This window comes from Prinia subflava, chromosome 14, assembly GCF_021018805.1.
Source record: "Prinia subflava isolate CZ2003 ecotype Zambia chromosome 14, Cam_Psub_1.2, whole genome shotgun sequence".
Lineage (NCBI taxonomy): Eukaryota > Metazoa > Chordata > Aves > Passeriformes > Cisticolidae > Prinia > Prinia subflava.
Window position 1 is genome coordinate 482,401 of NC_086260.1, and position 21,572 is coordinate 503,972.

General features: G+C 53.2%; 1 protein-coding gene across 1 annotated transcript in view; it reads left to right on the forward strand.

Moving 5' to 3' along the window:
- SRGAP3 (SLIT-ROBO Rho GTPase activating protein 3) overlaps positions 1 to 21,572 on the forward strand; it is a 70,515-nt gene that overhangs the window by 24,341 nt on the left and 24,602 nt on the right. Inside the window, exons 2-6 of the mRNA XM_063411218.1 lie at positions 5,865 to 6,057; positions 9,025 to 9,187; positions 14,128 to 14,190; positions 19,090 to 19,275; positions 20,673 to 20,801. Of these exons, the coding sequence (XP_063267288.1) occupies positions 5,865 to 6,057; positions 9,025 to 9,187; positions 14,128 to 14,190; positions 19,090 to 19,275; positions 20,673 to 20,801 (734 nt within the window). The remainder of the gene's footprint in view (positions 1 to 5,864; positions 6,058 to 9,024; positions 9,188 to 14,127; positions 14,191 to 19,089; positions 19,276 to 20,672; positions 20,802 to 21,572) is intronic.

The window sequence follows — 21,572 nt, forward strand, 5'->3', positions numbered from 1 at the left end:
TATAATATTTGATCCTGTTAGGGCTGTACAGAGGTTGGGGAACTTGCACAGATACACGGGGCTGGCTCTAGGAACTGGCTGCAAAGCTGCGCTCTCTTAATGATCTGTGAAATCTTTCCATGCCTGGATTAAGGAATGTGAGGTGCTGAAGTGACCCGTTTAATGATCTTCTCCTTTATTCCATCTCAGTGGCTCAGGGCAGGATTCACATTCTTGTTCAGTTCTTTCTTTTCTAGTTTGAATACATTCTCCTTTGCATCTTAATAGCCCCATGCCCAGAGCTCGGGTTACATCATTTCAGGGCTCTCAGTTTGTGAAAGACTTTCTGCAGCCCATCCCGGTGCCTCCCCTGGGCTGTTTCCACTCTGGAGAGTGGAGGGATGAGGGTTCTGGGGCTCGCAGTGCCGGCTGTGCAGGAGGGCAGTCAGACAGAGCTGCTTTCTCTGGGGAAAAAGCCACCATCTGCTTTTGTGAAGCTTCCTTTGCTCTTCTTAAATCACGAACAAACATGAGAGATCTCTTTGGCTCTTTCTTTTTAATGCTTTTTTGCATCCTTTGTGTTCCTAACAGGCAGAACCAGAGGAGGCACAAACTCAGCAGGGGCAGCTGTTCCCTTCTCTTCCTGCTCCTGTTTGGGAAGCAGCTGGGGACAGAGCTCACTTGGGCAGAAATGCTGGCTGTGGGGCACGAGGGATTCCCCAAAAGACCCAGGCAGCAAGCAGAGGATTGCCAGGGATCTTGGAATGCTGGAGGTTTGGGTTGGACCACTGCAAAGTTTGACTGTATAACTCCAAACCCCCCAAAACAAACAAACAAACCCAAATCAAAACCCCCAAACGTGTGAACAAACCCGAGTCCAAACCCCAAACAACAAAACCAACCCCAACCTCCTCAAAGTCTTTTCTAGTGAGTATTTCTGGGGTCTCACTCCACCTTCAGTCCTGTAAATTCTCCTTCCCACTGATCAGCATGATCAGTGCAGGGGCACATAGCCCAGACAACAGGGTGTAGGGACAGTAAATGAGATTTACTCCCTCGGTGCTGCTCGCGGTCAGACAAAAGTGGCAGCAGATGTGACCGGTTCAGGCTCTGAATTACAAGTGGACAAGTCTCTGTTCCCAAGGAAACGGGGACGTGCCAGGGGCTGTGGGAAAAGGAGCAGGAGGATGCTGCAGCCCGGGCCAGGGGCTGTGGCAGCCCAGCCCTCTCTCTGGGGCTGCTGTCGCTGTCCCTGTGCAGTCACTGCCAGGGCAGGGTGGCACGGGCCTCTCTGCTGACGTGAACCTGTAGCCAAAGCAGGCAAGGATTGAGGGAAGCAAAGACCTGGAGTGGCTCTGGAACTTCCAGTGCTCCCTGGAGGAGGACACAGTGTGGAATTGCGCTGTGCCTGTGCTTGCCATGGTCCTGTGCCCTGCACCTTGCGGGCAGGGGCTGTACCTGTGACGGGGGCCATGGAGAGATCCAGGTGGGGCACTGCCAGCAGGGTCATAGCCTGCTGTGCTGCAGCTGGGCTCTGTGCCAGGCAGGAGAAAACACAAAAATATGCACTTCTGCTGCCTAAATTCAGCCCCCAAAGCTTGTCTAGTCCTAGTGGTGACTCCTGTGGTAAACCACAGCTCTAAAGTGAGGATTAACCCCGTGTCCAGCATCTAACAAGGACGTGGGTCAATACCTGCTACCAGGCTCCAGCTCTGCCCATGCTTCTCTTCACAGAGAGGCAGGGTAAAGAACCACTTTGGGTCAGTCTGGCTCATTTCTGTGAGTGGTGCAGAGTGGAACAAACCAGCTCCCATGCCAAGTGAGGATTTCTTCTGCAAGCAGGTTTGCCTTCTCCTTAGTCTCAGAGAGGAAGGGCCATGGCATCCTTGGAAAACCTTTGGTTGCATGCTGAGAGTGCCTGGGGAGGCATCTGCCCAGCTGTTCCCACAGCCAGGGAAGCTGTGGTTGGCATTGGTGCCTGGTCTGGGCCCTCTTTGGCCAGCTCTCTCTTCCCATCTGGCGTGTGGTTTGAAATGTTTCTGTTCTTAAATTGGACATAATTGCAACACACCATTATATCTGTTCTCACTCTTGATCTGTGGAAAGTTTGGCCTTGAGGCTCAGCTGAAGTTAACAACAAACAGTGTTTGGATTCCTTTGGTTGGTGTTTTGGTTCCTTGTGTCCCAGGAACATGGGCTCATGCAGGCAGTGCTGCCTGTGGAAGGGAACTGGGTGCTCTGCTTCACCCAGAACACTTCCCTGCTGCCTCCTCAGGGGCCAGGCTGGCTGCTTTCTGGTCTGCATTCAGAGACAGTGTTGAAGGGAGTAGCTGTCAGTAGCTCCTGTGTGCAGTACATGACAAATGCCACAGCAGCAGCAGCCACTGTGCAAGGACAGGAGAGGGAAGGGGACCGCGTGAGGAGCAGCATGTGGGATCTGCTGTTGCTGTGCCTCCCGGTGGCAGAGCTTTGCCACCTTGTTCTGGTGCTTGCTAAGCTTACTATTAGTCATTTCAAGGCTTCATTGTCACCATATCAACTGTGATATTTGTTCTTGGACAGCGAGGACCTGTTCTCAGCTTCCTTTGCATTAAGCAAGGGGCTGCTCCAGGGCAGGGATTTCCAAGGAGAGAAGAAGCCACTGGGTTCAAGATAGAGTTTCTTAGATTTTCACTTCCCTTCTGAGTAGCTGCAGATGAAGGTGTTGCCTCACAGCCCAGCAAGTCACAGTGTGGGGACTTGGTGTAGGTACGAGGGAAAACTGGGGCTGTGCAAGTGAAGTGCTGCTGCTCGGGCACGGGCTGAGGATTACAGACACATTAAAAAAACCTGAAAAGCGCCAGTGCCACTGGCAGGAGTTGTTTCTCTTACTAGAGAGAAGTGTTTTCCTTTCTCGCTCCTTTTTTTTTTTTTTCCAACTGGGAACAGTCTAGTTTCAGATAAAAGGCTTGTCTTGTTCTTTGTTTTACCGGGAGCCATATCTCTTGTCTTTGTCTAGGCAGTGATGTTACTAATCACACGGAAGGAAGGAGAGGGGAAGCTTGCTGGCTGGCTTTGGGCTGTTTGCTTTCACTGCAGGTCCCCTCGGGACGGATGTGCCCCTGGCATTTCTGTCTGTGGATGCTCCAGGCCTGGGCCCTGCAGCTCCTTGGCTGTTCAAGCTCAGTGGTGTCACTGCTGGCACCTGACAAAGCCTCTCCTGGCTGCAGCCCTCGCTGGAAGGTGGAGGCCCTCCGGCAGCCCCATCCTTGCATCCCTCCGCTGCTGCTCCCTGCCCCGTGTCGGCGTTGGGGGCTTGCTGTGCAGGGAAAGCAGAGCCAGAGGTGCCGGCAGCAGGAAAGTCCCGTGGACACGTCTGGGCTCTCAAAACTGCCCTGCCAACGTCCCTGCCCGCGGGGACTGAGCCCAGCTCCCTGGGGTGGCACAGAGGTTCTGGCCGCTCTTGGGGCCGCGCTGCCGACACCTGCCCGCAGCTGGGGTTTTCCTGGTGGAGCAGCTGGCTGCTGTCTCATCAGGGATCCAGGCTCGAGCTGCATTAGCTGTGTGTTCCTGAGAGCTCTCCCAAGGGAAACGGTGTGTGCTGCGAGGACAAAGCACTGGAAAATCCATCTGAGGTATTTCTGTTATGAAGAGGTGTGGACTTATAGGGAGGGCAGCACATGGATACTCTGAAGGGGGCATAAAAACAATTGAGAGTTAAATGGCCTTGTTAGTGTATTCTGTATTTGTGTAAGAATTGGTTCCTCCCTGAGTCCAGCTTGCTGTGCTATATTTGCAATGAGCTATTGGGTCTAATCCCAGTTGTGAGAAAATAATGGCTTTTGTTGCCAAGCATATTTTCTCACTTGTCACCAATCAGTGGGGCGAAGCATATGTTAGAGGAGCGGCTGTCTCCGGCTGCCCGGCGGGAGGATCCTGCTCTCCGGGATGGATGGTGGGATAATGCAGCGTCCTGGCCGGCCCCGCGGGGGTGGGTGGGCTGCCCCCGGAGCCTGTGCTGGGCTTGGCAGCAGGGCTTTGTGCTGCTCCCCGCAGGCAGCCAGGGGCAGGAGGCTCCGGCAGCTTTCATCCCAGCCCGTTGCTAGAGAAACCTCTGCTTTTGTCTGTCCCTGTCTGAGCAGCCAGAGCGTGGCTCTGGCCTGGCGGGGCTGGGGAGGGGGTGTTGTGCCAAAACCCACATCTCCTGGAGGAGGAGGAGGAGGGTGCTCGCCTGCAGGGCCCGGCTCTGGTGTGCAGCTGCTGGGGCAGGGCTGTGCAGGGCTCCCAGCCGGCCCTGCTGGCTGCAGCATCACCAATCCCACGGCTTCAGGCTCCCTGTGCTGGGGCACGCCTGGCTCCCATGGCCTCTCGTGTCGGTTTAAGGCTCCAACCTTTGCAAGTCTTAACTATCCAGAGTTTCCCACTGCCTGCTTCTCACCAGTGTTTGCCTGTGTAGAATTGGGTTTATTCACTATCCCATCCTGAACTTCACATGTGTTGCCTGCCCTTGAGCTCTACAGGATGTCCTGCTGTCCTTCTGCTGGGGTTGGCTTCCATGGTGGCTGATGCCAACTGAGGAGCCAAAGGCAAAGTTTTGGGTGCTGAAGAGAGGATTATCTAACATGGGAAACATTATTGGCAGTTGGTTGGAGGTTGGGATTCCAGGCCTGTGAATCCCCCACAATGGACAGGATGGATGTAGCAAGGCTGCAAGCAGTGCAGGAGCTGTTGGAGATGTCCCTGGGAGCACTGACTTCCGGGGAGCCTTGAAGCACTGTCCTTCTCTCTTCTACACATCTGTCTTTGCATTGATGCCAGCAGCTTTTCATTTTGTTCCTGCACAAACCCTTCCCATTCAGCATGCAGCAGCAGCCCCTGGGGTCAGTGCCCATCTCCAGTGTTGTCATGAGGGTTTGTCACTGGGTGGCTTTAGGGTCATGGCTGGCAGCTCCTTTGCCTGCAGAGCCTGTCCTTTGCCTCTGTGTGCTGGGCTGGCACTGACCTGGCTGAACTCCTGCAAGGAAACTTAGAAGGGTCAAATCAACACGTTACAGGCATAGGAAAAACAAAGAAATTCTGTTGACAAAGGTCAAAGTGTGCCAGGGACAGAGAGCTGCACACCAGCAAACTGGAAACAGAGAATCAAGACTGAGGCACTGATACCAGTTGTTGTGAAACCTCATTTGCAATTTAGTTTCCTTTCCTGCATTCTTTTAGCAGAGAATTTAACATTCAAAGGTATCTCTAGCATTCTCTATGGAGTGGGATTGTCCTTAATTTTGGAGTTTCTACAACTTGCTGTGAGTGAGGGCTAATGTCTGTGTGTGTGTGCAGCAGATGCCCACAGTCCCAGGGCAGCCCTGTCTGGGCGGAGGCAGCAGTTGTGCTGAGCATCCCTGCTCTGCCTCACCCTTCCTCCTCTGCCAGGGGCCTTGGCTTCTCACCTGGGAAACCCGGCAGTGCAGGGGGGTGGGGTGAGAGAAGAGTGCATGGCAGTGCCACCTTCCTTACAGTCAGTGCTGGCCATCCTGGAGGTATTCACGTGGACATTGATGAAGAAATAATGTGTTCGTTTAGATGAGAATAGTGTGTGATTTCAGGGTAGTATCGGATAGATAGAAGTCTCGTTTCTGGTTTCAAAAGGCAATTGCAAGCTCTGAGGTTGGTCTCAGTGTTGTAAGACCGTTTGTTTTGACAAAGAGTGAGGTTTAATGTGAGGCTGGTCAGTGGCACTGTTCTGCTCTCTCTTGGGAAGCAGATCCCTTGGCCTTGTTGAGCCCTGAATTCACCCCAGGGCTTGGAGGGAGCTCTGGCAGCGCAGTGCTGTTTGCTCTGGGACAGGGAAGGACAGCCTTCCTGGCCAGTGTCTGTGGCTGATGTCTTTTGTTCTTCCTCCTGTCCTGCAGAAATCCGCACGCAGCTGGTGGAGCAGTTCAAATGCCTGGAGCAGCAGTCGGAGTCGCGCCTGCAGCTGCTGCAGGACCTGCAGGAGTTCTTCCGCAGGAAGGCCGAGATCGAGCTGGAGTATTCGCGCAGCCTGGAGAAGCTGGCTGAGCGCTTCTCCTCCAAGATCCGCAGCTCCAGGGAGCACCAGTTCAAGTGAGTGCGTGTTCCAGGGCAGACTGGTGCAGGAGGATGGGCTGAGGTTGCTGTGAGCACTGGAGGCCGGTGTGTAGCTGCACAGTCCTGAGGTGCAGTAAAGTCCATCCTGTCGGCGGTGACCTGGTCTGTCCCGTCCCTGGGTGGGGCTCACAGAAGAAACTGGACGTGGCTCCTTCCAAGACTTCCACCACAGCATCCCTGACCTGTGCTGCATCAGTTACACTTACTGCACACCTCTTGAGCGATACCAAAAAAATGGGAATTGGGGAGCAGGAAGGAGTCAAACCCTTTGATTTTTTGAAGGGTCTTGAATTCAGCCGTGATTTCATTGTGGAAATAGTGGTGGCCCTGGTCTCTAGCCCTTGTTTCTCTGTGTAGCCCAGTCACCAGCTGTCCAGGTGCTGTGCTGGCAGGCTCAGGCTTGGAAGCAGTTTCTGGAAATGGAATTTACTGCAGTTTATTTCCAATAAAGTATGTGTTTTTTCTGTGCTTAGCTGTACTGTGTTGGACGGAGGCAGATCCTTGTGGAAATATTGTGAAACAAAGCTTTGAAGTAGGAAATATGAACTGAGTCCTGGGACTGTGTGAGAACCAAACCAGTGATGCAGTTGTGAAACCATGAATATGTAAATATGTGTTTTCAAAAGAAGCTTCTTTTCAGCAGCTCACACTTGTGAGCTTGGTTAGGACAGAAAATATCTGAAAAAAATAGAAAGCAAAACAAGCTTGACTCGGATTTTCAGTTTGGAGGTGACTGCAGTGTGGTGAGGATACTGGCTTGTGCCATTCTGCTAGCCACTGAGGCCTCTACAGAGGCCACTGCCCATTGCAGCTGGGGCTGCTCCCTGCTCCCCGTGTGCCTGCAGGGCCAGAGGTGTCGGGCTGGCTCTGCGGGGCGATGCCTGCTGCTCGTGCAGGGTGTCAGCAGCTGCTGCAGGCTGTGTCCCTTGTGTCCCTTGCACAGCCGCCTCTCCGGCGGTGTCGGGGTGCGGGGTCTCGCTGGGCAGCACCAGCAGTGCTGGAGCTGTGCCCGGTGAGATGTGAGCTGGCAGGGGCTGTGCCCTGTGCCCTGCAGGATGTGTGCCCTGTGCCCTGCAGGATGTGTGCCCTGTGCCCAGGATGGGCTGTGCCCTGTGCCCAGCACAATCTGTGCCCCAGGGCCAGGCAGCAGCTCCGGTGCCATGGGCCCAGGTGCCGGTCCTGCTGCTCTCCTTGCAGCACCTCGGCCCAAGCTCTCCACCTTTGCCTTCCTGGGCCACAGTGTTTGTCCCTGTCTCTTCTTCTGCCAGTGGTATCTGTGAAAGTCTCTCAGCTGGAATTGTGCCCTTTGTTCCAGATGAAACTCGTGTTGTTCAGTTCAGTGGCCAAAGACTGCAGCTGCTGCTCAGTGCCTTTCACAGAGAGCCTGGGCTTTGCCTGCCTGCTGCCCTTCTCACCAGCCCCAGGCTCTTCACAGTCTGTTTCTTCCTTTAACCCCTGGTGATTTTTTCCCGTTTCATCTGCAAGAGCAGTGATTTCTGCTGTTACAATACTAAATCCTATTTATTCCATATTACTAAATCCCATTTAATCTGTTTACTCAGTCTCTCCAGTGTGAGGCTTTACTGCTGCCTTATGCCAGGCTCTGCTGCTGATGAGTTGCTATTCAGATCCTCTCTGTCCTTCTGGCATCTGACTGTTGTGTGTTGGTTGTGTGGTGCTGGATGCTGCAGTGTGCACCAGGGAATTGAAGGAATTGGCCAGTAAGGAGCTCTGGTTCAGAGATGGAGCCCACAAAGGTTCAGGGGTGTCTGGCTTCACGCATTAGCTCAGAGCAGAATTAGGGCTTTCCATTGCTTACAGTTCTGGAAGCTGCTGCTGTTCAGTGTCCACAGGTGACAGTGGCTCTCCACCCTTCTAGAACACCTGGGCACAAGTGCTGGTGGTGTCAGTCGGATCAGCTTGATTTCAGAGTTTGCTCCTGCTGAGTCCTCACTGTCCATTTCATGTCCAGAGACTCCCTTAATACATTTTTTTCTTCCAGACTGCTCTGTACCTGCCCTTACTGGGCTCATCTGCACCAGCTGCTCATGTGTGTCATTATTCTGATGGGGCTGTGACACTCCTGGGATTTACAGTCCCTTCCCTCCTTTGTCCCCGTGTGGCCATGTGCAGCGGGCCGTGCCCAGCCCTGGCAGTCACCGCGGTGCCTCGCGTGGCCCCAGCCCCACAGACCCCTCCTGGTGCTGTGCCTCGCGTGGCCCCAGCCCCACAGACCCCTCCTGGTGCTGTGCCTCGCGTGGCCCCAGCCCCACAGACCCCTCCTGGTGCTGTGCCTCGCGTGGCCCCAGCCCCACAGACCCCTCCTGGTGCTGTGCCTCGCGTGGCCCGAGCCCCACAGACCCCTCCTGGTGCTGTGCCTCGCGTGGCCCCAGCCCCACAGACCCCTCCTGCTCTCCGTGTGCAGTTGGTGTGTCTGTGTGTGCATGCAGAGGTGCATGCAGGCTGCACGCTGTCCCCTCCAGCATACCTGAGCGTGTTCACGCTGTGCACAGACACTCAGAGCTGGTGTTGGGTGCAGGACCCTTTCATGAGCCCTTTCTAGTGGACTAAAACCAGCACAGTGTACTGGGTGGCAAGGGGTCCTTCTGCAGGGGAGTGACAGCTGTGTTCATAGTGAGAGTGGAAGGAATGAGCAAAACTCTCCCTTTCCAGGGCTGTCTCCTCCTGTGCTTCTTCCAGAGCACCCAGTTTGGGAGGGGGCTGGCTGGGGGCCTGGTGTGGTCCAGGTGTTGTGTGCAGTGGACATCCCTGCATGGCAGGGCTGGTACAGCTGGAAGAAGAGGTCACACCCTGAATCCCAGTGACTGCGTGCAGGGGAGGGAGGCAGTGTGCTGACAACATTCATTTGAAAGTTCATTTAAAAGTGCCTTTTTGATGTGTTCACCTGACCTTTTTGATGTTTTTTTTCCCACAATTCTCTAGGAAAGATCAGCACCTTCTTTCCCCTGTGAATTGCTGGTACCTGGTTCTGACGCAGACCCGTCGGGAGAGCCGAGACCACGCCACCCTGAATGACATCTTCATGAACAATGTCATCGTCCGGCTGTCACAGATCAGCGAGGATGTCATCAGGCTCTTCAAAAAGGTAACCTGGGCAGCCTCCCTTCATGAGCATCCATCCTGCTGTTTCAGTCTAAAATAGATTTCTCAAACGCTGGAGAGCAAATCTTGCAAGGGACTGTCATGAAAAGTCTTTCTAGGTGGTATTTATCCTAGAGTTTTAAAGAAACTGAGATCTAGACCTGTCAAGTCTCGAGTGTGAGGTGTGACCTGGTGCTCAAAGTGTCAGTGCCAGAGAAATGAGAGGTGGCAATGGGATGACTTTGAAGGCTCTTTGGAGGGCTTCAGAGACCGGGTCAGAACAGGCTTGTTGGGTGGAACCATGCTCAGGAGCAGGATGCGTACCTGCTATGAGGCAGGTACGAGGAAGGAGTCACTGTGGCCTCCTGAAGGGAAGAGTCATGCCTCAGAAATTCAGTGGAGGTGTTTCCAGGAGCCAGAGACCATGTCAGTAGCTGCTACAGGGCCTTCACTGAAAAGGACCTCAGCTGAAATTCTTGAAGAGCTGTTGAAGAGTAGGGAGGGGTTGTTTTCTGGATTAATGATTAGTTAAAAGACGGGGGGGGAAAAAAGGGAAAGAGAGTTCCAAGGCAGTTCCTAATAAATTATTTGGAAAAAGCCTGAATAGTAAGGTGACAAAATCTGCTGATGATACAGAATTATTAATGATAACCAAATTAAAAAGGAGCATCAGAGACTTGTGAGAATCACGCAGTCAGGGGGACCAGGACTGTTCCTTGAGGGTGAGGAGTGTGGTAAGAGCATGAAGAATCCCTGCAGAGGGTGTGCTTGTGGCTGTGTTCTCATCAGGGCAGCTGGGGACTGCCAGCGAGGGAGCAGGGTGAGCCATGGGGCACCTGCCTCTCCAGCAGGAGAAGGCTCATAATCAGGGCTTATCTTGAAATTTCAGTATGACTGGAGAATAAATTTCATGTGATATTTTTATGGCCAGTTTCCTCTAGTTTATAGATCTGACCTAGAAATTAGACTGCAAGGTCGGGTTTGTGTTGGCTGATTTGATATGGGATACCATCCCTTTTCCTGCTCTCTTGCCCTCCAGAAATGGAGATATTTGGGGTATGTTGGTTAGTCCAGTTCTGTCTCAAAGTGTTCCTCCCATTTGCATTTTGCACTGAACCGGTTTTTTGACACTTGTGTTTAAACTATCTTTCTGTTTTTCTTACCCATGTCTGTGGATGGTGTGTCTCATTTGGAAACCCAGGACAAATCCAGCCAGCTTGTAAACAAGGACATATATTCAGTGTTTTGAGTGTTCTCGTGTTGTATGTCAGTCCTCAGCCAGGACAGGATGGTGAAGTTATTTCATCCATTCAGCAGAATTATTTCTTTGTGTTTGGTTTTCTTCCATCTCCCCTAATTTTTGAACTTGAAATTTCAACTTCTAAGGCTCAGTACTTAAATCCAATAGAAATGGTTGCTCCTTGTTTCTCCCTCCTCTGTCTCCTGCCAGGAGAGCTGGTGTGACTCTGCAGCCTGCCAGAGCCAGCCCCTGCTTTGCATCCAGAGGAACCTTTACAGCTGTGGGCATCTGTGACTGCACTGTGTTTATTCCTTAGACTTACCTGTCCCTGGAAATACTGTTCAGCTAAATCAGGGAAATGACTTACTTTGTGTCAGTGTTTGCCTTTCACGTGGACAGGGAGGCTGCCACTTCTGGGTGTATTCAGGTTATTTATTTCTCTCAGCCTATGGCACACCTTGTCTGAAGGGATCTGAGGCTGCACTTGCCACTGCACAGCAGTGCTCGGTGGCACCTTGGGCACTGGTGTTGCTGGTAAATGGATCTTGGATCCAGCCTTGCAGCGTGCGAGGCTGCTCAGAGGAGGGATCTTTCTCTGTGCTGGCCAGTCTGGCTTTGGGAGTGGTGGGTGAAGCTCCAAGCCCTCCTGCAGGGGTGTGAGGCTGGGTGAGGCTGCTGGCACATAACCCGGGCCCAGAAGGGTTAAAGCACCCGCAGCCACGGTTCAGCTGCTGGGTGTGCTGGAGATTGCTCTTTGATGGTAAATTAGGGTAACATTTTTTTCCACAAATGTCACTTTTAATTCTTCCCCTCTAGAGTTTATTAATGGCCTGTGACATGCTGCGGGGACATAAGGAGCCAGGGGTTTTGTGTTTGCTGCGTTCATTATGTAAATGTAAACGATCCCAGCGAAGTGGCAGGGAGGGCTCCCGGGGTACAGGATGAGCAGAACTAAGGAGCAATTGCTCAGCAAGTGGTAATCTGCCTGGAAAGATGTGGGGTGCTGAGCTGGGGTGCTGAGCTGCCCCTTCCCTGGCTGAGGCTGGCAGCAGTGGGGGCCCCATCACTGAGCCGGGCTGGGGTTTGTTCCTCTCCACCCAAGGGCCCTGCCCCTCTCCCCTGGCAGCCGTGGCTCCAACGCCTCCCTCGTGTCTGGCTGGGAACCCTTCCAACCCAAACCACGCTGGCACTCTGGGAGGAAAGCAGAGGAAGAAAACTCAGCTGGGCAAATTTCCCTGGAGCTTCCAGCGTGAGTCACGTTCCCGATGCAGGAGGAGGTGCTCCAGGCGAGTGTGTGGATGTTGCTAATGGGCAATAAATGGAGATGCTGAGATTGTCCCTGCAGAGATCTGGCTGGCTCTGCTGTCAGGGCGAGTCTGTCCCCATGAAACCTCACAGCGTGTCCTGGCAGACTCAAACCAGGGTGAGGGACCCATTGCCAGGCAGGTGTTTGCTGCATTCCAACCTTCTGCTGTGGCAGGAGGAAGGAAGCTTGATGCTTCTTCCAGCTATGGAATATAGGGAATTACACATTTGAGACAGAGCATTGCTATGACCAAAATAAGGGTGCTGGGTTATTCCCCAGTGTGGGATTTAATTATGTGCTGTGACAGTGAATTTAATGACACCCCGTGCTGCATTGTCCTGGATGGAGGTTGGATGAGGAAATAGTGTCTGGATGGGAGCTCTTGTCTTTGTCTTTAGAATAAATGTTCTCTGTTTGCCAGTCATCCATGCTGCTGCTTCCCCATACTTTCTCAGTAGTGGCAGGAATTTTAATAAATTGCTAACTTGAAGCCATTGCTGTCTCAGTGAGCAACTGTGGGTTTTAGGAGGAATGTGAGGCATAAGGGAAGCAGCTAAATTGTAGTTTGGGTTTTGTGGATGGTTCCAGGGAACTGGAATGATGTTTTGGTGTTGTTTCCTGTAAGCACACAAAGATAATTTCTCCGTTCGACAAAGGGAAGGCAGCAGGCTTGGAGGAGAGGCGAGTCCTTCAGCTGCTCACTTGCCTGTGCTTGAGAGAGGCTCCAGCATCCTCACTCTGGACCCTGCCCTTTTGGGATTCCCCCGAGGATGCCGCAGACCCTGTGGCTCCCTGCAGCAGGGGCTGGGTGTTGGGTTACAGTGTCTGTAAGCAAATGGCTCTGTAACTGTGCTCCCCACCTGTGGCTGCCTGTGTTGCTCTATGTCACAGTCTAAAACTGGGTTTGACAATTACAGCTTTGTGGCCTTGCCCTGCGCCGTGCAGGAAATCCAGGGCTGAGGCAGGAGCTGCAGCTCAGCCTGGCTTCTGCCACCAGCCTGTCCTGTCCTCCTCCCCAGGCTTTCACCCTTTAGACTCCTTGCTTCAGGCTTTGCTTTAAGTCTAACTTCTAATAATCTAGATTAAACTTTTAGAGTATGTAGGTTATCCCATTGACTGGAATTAGAGGACCTTTCTGTGCTGAGCCCGTCTCTCATCCTTCAGCCTGATGGAATGTTGTTTTCCCTGCCCATGTGCACAAAACTTCCTGGAGTTATTTGAGGAAATTGGGAAGAAACTGCTCAATTTTGTTTTGGTTTGGTTTAGGGGAGGGAGGAGGGGGGTGTCTATACTCAGTTTAGACACATCTTCAAGCTATAATAAGTATTTCCTAGCCAAGAAGATTCCATGGAGAGATTTGTGGTGTAATTACAGGCAGGCAGGAAAGCAGTGCGAGCACATCCAGCACCTCCAGCTGCTGGGTTGCAGGAGGAGTTGGTTTGATCTGCAGCCAAGCTTCAGTGCTGGGCAGCTCCCCATGCTGTGGCCTCTCCAAGAAGGGCTGTGTCCATGCTGTGGGAGGCTGGCAAATGCATCTGCCTCATCCTGCCTGGCAAGGAGAGGGAAAACACAGGCTGATAATGGGATTTCAGCAGACAGGAGAATGCCAGGAGTTCCTCACTGGCAGTGTCTCCTCAGCTGGCTGAACTTTGGCTGCTGCTGTTGTGAAACTGGAAACTTTATTATATAACTATGGTGTAGCTATTTTGTAATGTCCTTTTTCAGAGATGCCTTGGTTCACTTGGGTCAGAATAGTGAAATGAGCTACTGAGGAGAAGCTGGGGTGGTGTGTCATAGCCAAGGGAAACGTAAACCTGGGATGCCAGTGCTGGGGAGCCCTGATAATCTTTGCTCTGAAATACCAGCGTTGGCTGGAAATTGCAGGTCCAGCAGCAGCAGTGTTTAATCACAGAGCAGCAGAATGTTTCAGATCAAGACAGATTGACAGGTGATAATGCTGTGGGGCTGGAGAATGCTAATCTAGGGAGCTGCAAACCCATAAATGGCTGTTGGATGATGTACACCCTGCCAGTCTCAAAGTGAGTCTCTGCCAGTCCCCAGAGTGTTGTGTGTTATACCCAAATGGGGAGTTGACTGTGGGCTGGGAGTGAATTCTACCAGTGGAAGGAAAAAGCAGTATTGCCTGTAATTTTAGATTGATCTGTTTTGCAGGATAAATAAGTTAAACTATGTGAAATTCCTCCTCCTGGTCTCTGAAGCCTAGGTTGGGTGATCCATGTGCAAACACCAACCTCAAATGAATACGCAGCAGTTCTGAAACTTTGAGACTTTGCTGCACTGTGTGTTCATGTTTATGATTCCTCTGAAGTGTATTTTCATTTTAGAACTGCATGTTTTGAGCATAACAGACTCACTTCTCCTTGTTTCTGTCTTGCAGAGCAAGGAGATTGGCCTCCAGATGCACGAAGAGCTGCTGAAAGTCACCAATGAGCTCTACACGGTGAGCAGTGAGCCGGTGCCGCCGGTCCCTTCCCGGCCCGCGGCGTGCGGGGCACGGGCAGCTCTCAGGGACATCTGGGGACACCACGGCCTGGCTGTCCTTGTCCCCTGCACCCTTTGGGACAGCCTGGCTCCTGGCTGGGGGTGGCAGTGCTGCAGGATTTCCCAGCAGCCCGAGGCCAAGGGCTGCTTCCCTTGAGCACGGCTGGGGTGTTTGGGTGTGATCCCTGCAGTGCTCTCACCTGCCAGGGCTGTGTGTCTGTGGGGCTCTCACCTGCCAGGGCTGTGTGTCTGTGGGGCTCTCACCTGCCAGGGCTGTGTGTCTGTGGGGCTCTGACCTGCCAGGGCTGTGTGTCTGTGGGGCTCTCCCCTGCCAGGGCTGTGTGTCTGTGGGGCTCTCCCCTGCCAGGGCTGTCTGTCTGTGGGGCTCTCCCCTGCCAGGGCTGTGTGTCTGTGGGGCTCTGACCTGCCAGGGCTGTGTGTCTGTGGGGCTCTCACCTGCCAGGGCTGTGTGTCTGTGGGGCTCTCACCTGCCAGGGCTGTGTGTCTGTGGGGCTCTCCCCTGCCAGGGCTGTGTGTCTGTGGGGCTCTCACCTGCCAGGGCTCCAGCACCATGTTGCCTTCTGGCCCTGCCCAGACCCTGGGTTGGTGTTTCCAGGCACCAGTGGCTCTGAACTGGCCGTGCTTGTTTGTTGGACACTTCCCTGCTCCTGTAAGCCCGTGGCCCAGTGGGGTGGCTGAACATGACCTTCTGCTGGGGAATGCAGAAAACTTCTGGCTCCCAGGGACTCAGCTCTCCCTGTCTTGTGCCCCGAGGAGCACTTTGCCTGCAGAGTTGTCTGTTCCTCCCAGTGAGATCATGTGCTGTTAATCAGGACATGGCTCTTCAAGCAGGTTTCCATAGCAGGGTAGTAAAAGTCTTTGTGTTGCCTGTGCCTCTTGCCCTGTAGCAATTGTCTTCTTAAAATTTTTTTTTATTTGTGGTTTAGGAGCAACAAAGCCATATAAAGTCTGTCTTTTGTTGGAAAATTGAGATAATATATTTGCTTTCTTTGGTTGTATCTGTAACTGGTACATAAATAATACTGCAGTAGGTTTATTCCGAAACAATCATTCTATTTCATCTTTTTGAAAAACAGGCCTAAACAACAGAGCATGAATGATTGTATTTGAAATTTCTGCCATAAATCTCCTCTTAACAGGTTTGTTCCTGCATTGGCCGTTGAAGGATTTGATTGTTGTGAGACCTGCAGTGTGGGTGGACAGCAGATCAGATTGAAAAGCCTGTGTGAGATTTGGGAATGCGTTGTTGATGGTTGAATGTCACAAGCTGTGTTAGGGGAGGTGACTAATTAAGATTAATTACAGCAGCAGCATGACAGATGCAAAACAAGGGAAGACTAACAAGGGCTGGGCTGGGCTGACGGGAGTAGCTGTGGACCAGTATGCTCTGAACCCAGACATGGGACAGGGCCACCCCGAGGGACACGCTGGGGTCCCAAGGGCAGGCAGTGGCCAAGGAGGAGCACAAAGGGCAATTCTGCTCGTCCTCACAGGAGCTGAGATTTCTCCCATTCACTGCTTTGCTCCGTGTGCTGAGCAGAATGGGCTTGAATGGTGAAACACACGGGTTTGAATGGTGAAACTGGAGCAGCTGGAGGAGCTCTGTGTTTGCCTTCAGCCTTGCTGCTAAGATAACAGACTGGTTTGTCATCCAACCAGGAGGGAGCAGGGAAGGGACATTCTGGCTTCAAAAGCATCAAGAAGAAGCCTGTGGGGCAATCAGGGTCACCTCACCTCTGCTTGGCCCCTGCAGCTCCTGCTGGTCAGAGAGTTCTGTCCTTGAGCCATCAGGTGAAACAGGTCCAGCTGCCCCCTGGCTCAGGGGTGCTGGGGGTGGCTGGGGATGTTTTTGGGACTGAGCTGCTCTTGGTGTGCTCTTTGCAGCACAGGAACTGTGGCTGCTGACACGGGGGAAGGGGCTGGCTCACAGGACACCAGGCTCTGCTGCTTGGGAAATGTCACTGGGCTGCTCTCAGCACAGGGAAGTCAATTCTCTTGCCTCTGGCCAGGCCTTTACCCACAGCTCATCTGTGCCCTGGCAAGGCTGCTTTTGAAACTTCTCCAAGGGGAATTCTGTGCACTGGGCGGAAACAACAATTTTTTACAGGCTTCTGAGGCATTCACTGTCTCAAACTTAAGCCAAAACAACCACATTGATTTTAACTCAGCCTTGTTGCTGTTCTGATGCAAGTCACCCTGTGGACTTTGTATAGAGGGAACCAAAGCTACACTGATTTTAATCACAATGGAAGTGGATGACTTTCATTCCGAAGTGGAGATGCTTGTGAATGGTTTGTGCAGAAGTAGTTCAGCTGTGAATTAAAACCAGCTTCGTTCCTTTGGTTGCTCTATATGGATTCCAGCAGAGAGGTACCAGTTGGAGCTGGTGAAGGCTGAGGAGACCTGAGCCTGTACCTGACATGGTCACCCCATTTCTGCTCTGGCTCCTCTGCTGGGTGACAACCTTGGGGATGAGCTTTTGAGGAGAACAAAGCCCTTGTAGCTGGAGACTGCCAGTGGTGCCATTTATGGCCAGTATTTTGGCAACAGCCTTTATCCAGAACATGTAATTAATATGGAAAACACAGCTCGTGTTGTTAAATAACTAATGAACATTGGAACATATTTTCCTCCTTCGCTGCAGCTAATTAACTGATTTGCAGGAAAGATCCCCGGGACGCAGCTGTGGCAGTTTGTCTTTGTGTCACAGCAGTGCAGGCAGGACAGCATGATTTGGTTGCACGCACAGAGATGGCACGAGGGAATTGCAGATCAGGGGCTGATTGCTGCAGTGCAGGTTGGCCCCGGCCAAAATGAGGGCTGATATTAAACAGAAATATCCTCTGAATTTCCAAGAGTGAGCTGTGTGGCAGAGCAGCTAGTGAGGAGCACAGTGAGCTGTTTAAGGTGTCTGTTTTGGTTGGGTAACTGTCCCATAACCTTTAGATTTCACAAAAATCCTGCAATTTGGACCCCTATTACTCGCTGGACTTCTCTGTCATGTTGTGTCAGGGCCTCTGAGTGCTGCAGAAGCTTTTGCTCTTACTGTCTGAAGCCCCGATATGCAGCACCTTGCTTTTTCACTTTCCTCTGTGTGTTTCACAAAAAGATGTAGATGGTGAGGATGAGGAGTGCTCAGTGAAACCTTCTGGTCTTTCTCTTTAAGAAGATCCCAGGAATCATCTGGTTTGTGTGTGTTCTGGGACATTCACTGCAGAAAAGGCAGTTTGAATTATGTGGCTGGAATCTCTGTTGAGAATTTGCAGGGTTTGGAACTGCAGCAGTCCAGGAGGAGCCCTTGCCCAGCGCCCCTTGGCTGTGCCTGCAGCGGGGTCTCCCTGCAGCGGGGTCTCCCTGCAGCGGGGTCTCCCTGCAGCGGGGTCTCCCTGCAGCGGGGTCTCCCTGCAGCGGGGTCTCCCTGCAGCGGGGTCTCCCTGCAGCGGGGTCTCCCTGCAGCGGGGTCTCCCTGCAGCGGGGTCTCGCCGCAGCGGGGTCTCCCTGCAGCGGGGTCTCCCTGCAGCGGGGTCTCCCTGCAGCGGGGTCTCGCCGCAGCGGGGTCTCCCTGCAGCGGGGTCTCCCTGCAGCGGGGTCTCCCTGCAGCGGGGTCTCCCTGCAGCGGGGTCTCGCCGCAGCGGGGTCTCCCTGCAGCGGGGTCTCGCCGCAGCGGGGTCTCGCCGCAGCGGGGTCTCGCTGCAGCGGGGTCTCCCTGCAGCGGGGTCTCCCTGCAGTGGCAGCTCTGTGCAGCTCCCATGCAGCACTGGGAGCCTGCTCCAGCTGGGAGCTGTGCTTGGCAGCAGGAGGGATCATGCGGCTCAGCCTGACCTGCTCCGAGCCAGGCGCTCCTGGGTCCTGCTGACAGCCACAGCTGAGGAAAACCCTCTGTTCTCTTCATTAAGCCGTGTGTAAATTCCCCTGCCTTTGTGGGTTCCTGCTCTGTTTTAACCCTTGGGCCTCAGGTAGCCCGTCCCAACCCGTCCCAGCCCTGCTGAGCCTGACTGCAGCGAGCAGCCGGGCACTGCGGGCCGTGTCAAGGCAATGTGAAATAAACCATCCACTTCCCAAAGGGAGGTGATAGAAGGGGACAGTGTGACTAAAGGCATAAAGAGAGAGGAGCAGATGTGTCCCTCTTGCCAGCTCTGTTGAAATGATCCAGTGTGCCCTTTGGGCTCTTGTTTCTGAAAGGGAAGGTTGTGGTGGAATTTGCCTGTAGAGTGTTCCAGGATCAGCATCATCCCTCCTGGATCTGGAATGTGAAGGACAAGGTGCTGCTGCACCTCCCCTGGCACTGCCTGAGCCTGCTGGCAGCAGCAAGGGGAGGCTGAGGTGGTGACAAATAAAAACCCCATTTCTGCCTGGGAATTGCAGCTCCTCCACTTCTGGATCGTTCTGCTGTCTGGGTGGCAGAGCAAGGGCTGTCTGATGGCTTAGCCAAGTCCAAGTGTAGGAACAGAGGGGTAGGTCAAAAGGCAGTTCAGAGTGACTGTGGCCTCCTTGCCGTCACTTGTCTTGGAGACCCTTACCCCAGCTTGTCTTGGAGACCCTTACCCCAGCTGCAGAGCTCTGAGGTTATTCCTTATTTCCCTTTCGGCAGGCATAGGGTGCTCTTTGACTGCAGGTGTGTGCTGGACCCACAGTGGGACTGAGTGTCATCTTGGTTCTTAGACCAGTCTGGAGCCTCTAGAAATAGGGCTGGGATTAATCTCTTCCTCCCCACTTCGTTCCTTAGTGCCACAGTGGCCCCCACAGCCCCTCTGCCCTGCCCAGGGCTGCTGGCTTGCCCTGCTCTGGCGCTCTGTGGGACCAGGGGAAGGTGGCTCACGACCTCCTGTGTCTGCAGGTGATGAAGACCTACCACATGTACCATGCAGAGAGCATCAGCGCCGAGAGCAAGCTGAAGGAGGCGGAGAAGCAGGAGGAAAAGCAGTTCAACAAGTCAGGGGACATCAGTGTGAACCTGCTGCGGCATGAGGACCGGCCTCAGCGGCGCAGCTCCGTCAAAAAGATTGAGAAGATGAAAGAGAAGGTGGGTGAGAGGGAAGGAGGAGGCAGCTGGGCTGGGGTTGGGGCTCCCTGCAGGCAGCAGGGGTTGGCTTCAGCTTTGTCTTAGTCTGTGGGGCCATTCCTGTATGGAATGGGCTGGAAGTCTGGTGTCTCGTGTGCATGTTCTGCTGGAAGGCAACCCAAGGAGGCCCTCACGAGTGTCTTCCCTGCTCCTGGCTGTGGAGGAGGGCCAGGACCAGCCTCTAGAGAAGGTTTGACTCGGAGTCAGGGTGGCATGACAGGGACAGGCAGTGCAGCCCTGGATGGGGTGCTGGACCAGCACAGCAGCCACGTGGCCACCCCTGGCACCTTCCTGGCCACCTCTCTGGAGGGAGAGCTGAGACAGGCAGCTGGCAGGGCCTTGGGGGCGATGACTGCTGGAGCACAGGACAGGGAGGGGTGGTGGGAGCTGCCTCTCCCCCTGGCTGGGGCCACGGCGTGCCAGGGGCCTGGCTGTGCCAGCTGGGCTGGGCAGGGCAGTGCCCGGCTGGGCGTGGTGATGCCTCCTGGTCCCAACACCAGCCCCTGCTCCAGGAGACCGGGGCTTGTCTGTGATGTGTTCTTTGAAAATGTGCTTTTAAAAATGAGCAACAACAGCCTTGGGTTTGCTCAGGTGCTGACTCCTGGTAGCAAAAAAGTAGTTGGATCTATAAAATACCAGTGTTCTTCCTCTGTAAGCTGTCTGGGAGGAAGAGTGCAGTATTTAGATGGATTTGCTAGGCAAAACACTTTGTGCCATTCCGGCCTCAGCAAATCCCCCTGGCCTCAGGATCTCCATGAGTTTTTGTGTCAGTTTTGGAGAAAAAGAGATAGTTTCCCCAGCCAGGATGCATTTGCTGGCTGGCTCATCCAGCCCTGGGACATTTCTAACAGTGAACTTCTTGGAAGGGTTAATCTTTTGATTCAGCCTTCAGAGCGGGGATCTGCCTGAGCAGCTGTCCCAGATCTGGAGCACATCTGTTTTCCTACAATTTTGAATTCTGGGTCCTGTTCTGAATTGTGTAGCTTGGGCCTCTGGGCCAGATTCCACTTTGCTACAGCTGCACACATCTGGAGCAAGTCCAAATGTATGTCAGCATTTCTGGGGGGGAAATTTGGCCCTCTGGTTTTGACTGATGCCAAAATCCCCAGCAGCAGCTGCGCTCAAGGGCTCCCAGTACCTCTGAGCAGGATGCACTCATCATGGCAGACTGACAGTGCGAGGGGTGTTCAGATGGGATCATCTCCACCCTGGCAAGGTCCCTGTTTTTGTACCAGATACCAAGTTCTAGTAATTACCTCATCACACCCAGGCTGCAGGGTGCTGTAGAGCTCTGTGGCAGGAGAAGCTGTGCCAGTACCGTCCTGGTTGTGCTCTGACACTCCATTCTGCTTTTTCAGAGACAAGCCAAGTATTCTGAAAACAAGCTGAAGTGTACAAAAGCCAGGAATGACTACCTGCTGAACCTGGCAGCCACCAACGCAGCCGTCAGCAAATACTACATCCACGATGTCTCCGACCTCATCGACGTGAGTCCCCTCCTGTGCCCTTCCAGCCTGGCTGAGCTCTTCATTTCACTCCTGTGGGGTGGTGAAGGGGTGTCTGTGGGGGCTTTAGGATCTTCTTAACTGGGCTGAACATGTCCTGTGGATTGGATTTGCCTTGGGCCGAGCTGGGTGAGACTGAGGTTTCTCCTTGGCCCATTGCTTAGTCTGTGTTTGAGACAGAGAGATGCTTGCCAAGGTCAGACACAGCCTTGCTTTCGGTGCTGAAACAGAGGGGTATTTTCTTGCTACTGCTTGGTGACTTTGGTGGTGATTCAGCACTTGTGGCACTGCTGTCCTGGCTGGGGAAGGCGCCTTCAGGGCTTTGTCCCAGTGCTGCTTGCAGGGAACAGCCTCAGGGCAGGAACTGCTGCAGGTTCATGGCACTGGCAGGAACTGAGCACTGGTGACTCCTACAAACTGCTTTGAGATGATTCAAAGAGGGGATTTACCCAGAGAAGGGACTTCTGCTTCTTCCTTTAACGGGCATCCCACAGCGTGTGGATTGCACAGTGCAGTTTCTTCCTGCTGGAGTTGCCTCAGTGAGTGGATAAATAGCTGAGCTTGAAGCACTGCATTACCATCATTATCCAAATGTACAATTTAAAAAGCTGCTTGAGTGTCTACCTCCTTTCCTAGCCCATTAGCATGTAGTTACACTTCTGAGAATTAATTAAAGTCTGATGCAAAACCCGGGATGACTTCAAGATTTTGATATATGATAAAATACTCTTCATTATGTCCCTTTTGTTCTCT